Source organism: Temnothorax curvispinosus, unplaced genomic scaffold, assembly GCF_003070985.1.
Source record: "Temnothorax curvispinosus isolate PA1 unplaced genomic scaffold, ASM307098v1 QBEX01016255.1, whole genome shotgun sequence".
NCBI classification, from domain to species: Eukaryota; Metazoa; Arthropoda; class Insecta; order Hymenoptera; family Formicidae; genus Temnothorax; species Temnothorax curvispinosus.
This window is the reverse complement of record NW_020226035.1, coordinates 1-1,829: the sequence shown is the minus strand read 5'-3', so window position 1 is coordinate 1,829 and position 1,829 is coordinate 1. Positions and strand designations below refer to the sequence as shown.

The 1,829-nt window shown below is 31.8% G+C and overlaps 1 protein-coding gene across 1 annotated transcript; it reads right to left on the bottom strand.

Annotated features, from left to right (window-relative positions):
• Positions 1-590: 590 nt before the first annotated feature.
• Positions 591-1,676, bottom strand: LOC112466479 (surfactin synthase subunit 3-like; the record flags this gene model as incomplete). Its single annotated transcript, XM_025034578.1, has 3 exons — positions 591-889; positions 1,076-1,243; positions 1,439-1,676. Coding segments are annotated over 3 exons (639 nt in total), but the record flags the coding sequence as incomplete, so codon positions are not given.
• Positions 1,677-1,829: the final 153 nt, after the last annotated feature.

The following is a 1,829-nucleotide window of genomic DNA, read 5'->3' as shown; positions in this document are numbered from 1 at the left end:
TTCATAACATGTTTTACTTATGTTCAAATAAAAATCTTATGAAAGTTTGATTTAAACAATAAATATTATAGCATATTTTGATGATAACACAAAGTTCATTTTTTTTTCACGAATTTCTTTTTTTATTTCTCAAAATAAATACCTTTTTTTAAAGGGCCACTAAACTACTATTTTTTTCTTGTACTACATCAGTAGAAGACTCACCTAAATTTTTAGCCATTTTTATGAAAAAATAAAAAAATAATGAATTTTTTTGTAAAAACAGCCATTTTTTTCATATTTATTTTGCTATTTTAATTTTTTTATCATACATAATTTTAATTTTTGGCTATATAACCTACATAACTTTTAAAAGTAAGCTCTTAAGAAGTTCTAAAAAAATTTGGCAAGTTAAAATATTGAATAGCATATTTGTTGTAACAATTTTTGTCGCTGGGGTAGATTCCACCCCAATGTGGCAAGTACGTGATTCTACAGAAGTGTGGCAAGTAAGGGTTAACATGAAAATGATGAGCACAACTAAAAATATTAAAGGTTGGTTTTGTATTTAAAGCCATTAAAAAAATAGATATGTATGCTTATTTAGCTCTATAAGATATTTAGGGAAAATTTTAAAAGAATTATTTTTTGTGAATGTTTTTCAACATATTTACGTTTTATTTTGCACACATATGTAGTGAAATATTTACCTGTGACAGTTTGCCGGGTTTGTGACAGAGAACCACAACTTTATCAATATTGGGTATCCTGGCGACCACCTTCTCAACTTCCGTGAAATCGACACGGTGACCCCTAATTTTGATCTGCGAATCCGCAGATCGTCCTTCGTAAATTAACGTCTCTTTGACAATTTTGGCGTAATCACCCGTACGAAAGATTTTTGGATATTCTGCAGACATCAGTACATTTTTAAATGCGTAACAAAGTCGTAATTTTTTCTACTAAAGAAAACGCGACGTTTCGCTTGTAAGGGAAACCAAGATTACGAATAGGAGAATTTGTATGTCGCAGTGAATTCTTCAAGTTCGAAAGACGTAGAATTCGATATTCTTGTTGTATTATTTTACTTTCTCACCTGGATCAATGACATAAGGATTGTTCAAAAATTTATCTGTATCTTGTTCACATATGTAACCCGCGGCAAGATTTTTTCCAGCCACGATCAGCTCTCCGACTTCTCCCTCAGGGATCAGTCGCAAGTTCTTGTTTGCGAGATAAATTATGCAGTTGTCGATCGGCTTTCCTGCAAAGCGAGCCATGTAAATGTTGTTTAGCGTTTATTATTTATTAGTAACAGTAATCCACTGAAATAGACTTTTAGTTATTAGCTTAGAATTAATTACTAAATGTTGTTATGCTTTGTTATATTGTTATATTAATTATTTTATTACTTTCTTAACATTATTTTATTTTTTCAACTTTATTTTATTAGTTTTACCGATTGGCACTTTCTCCATCCCTTGCAATTGTTCCCGTTTGTTTAATAGGTAATATGTAACGTCACCCATGACTTCCGTGCTACCGTAGAAATTAGCTAATATCTTGTCCTTGTTGTGAAAAGTGGTAAAAAATTGATTGGCCAATGCAACCGACAAAGTTTCTCCGGAACAGACCCAGAGTTTCAAGCGATCGAGAACGTTGTCATTATCCTGTGCAAAGCAACGACAGAACGTATATTAAATCCAAGGTGTTGCAAAGCGTTGTACATTCTTATCGTGTAAATCGTAACCGTGTCTCAGGTGTCTCGATTTGCGATAACATTGTAAAGATAACGATAATGTAAGAATTTTCTAAGCCGCTTAGGATAACAAACATGAATTTTAATTATC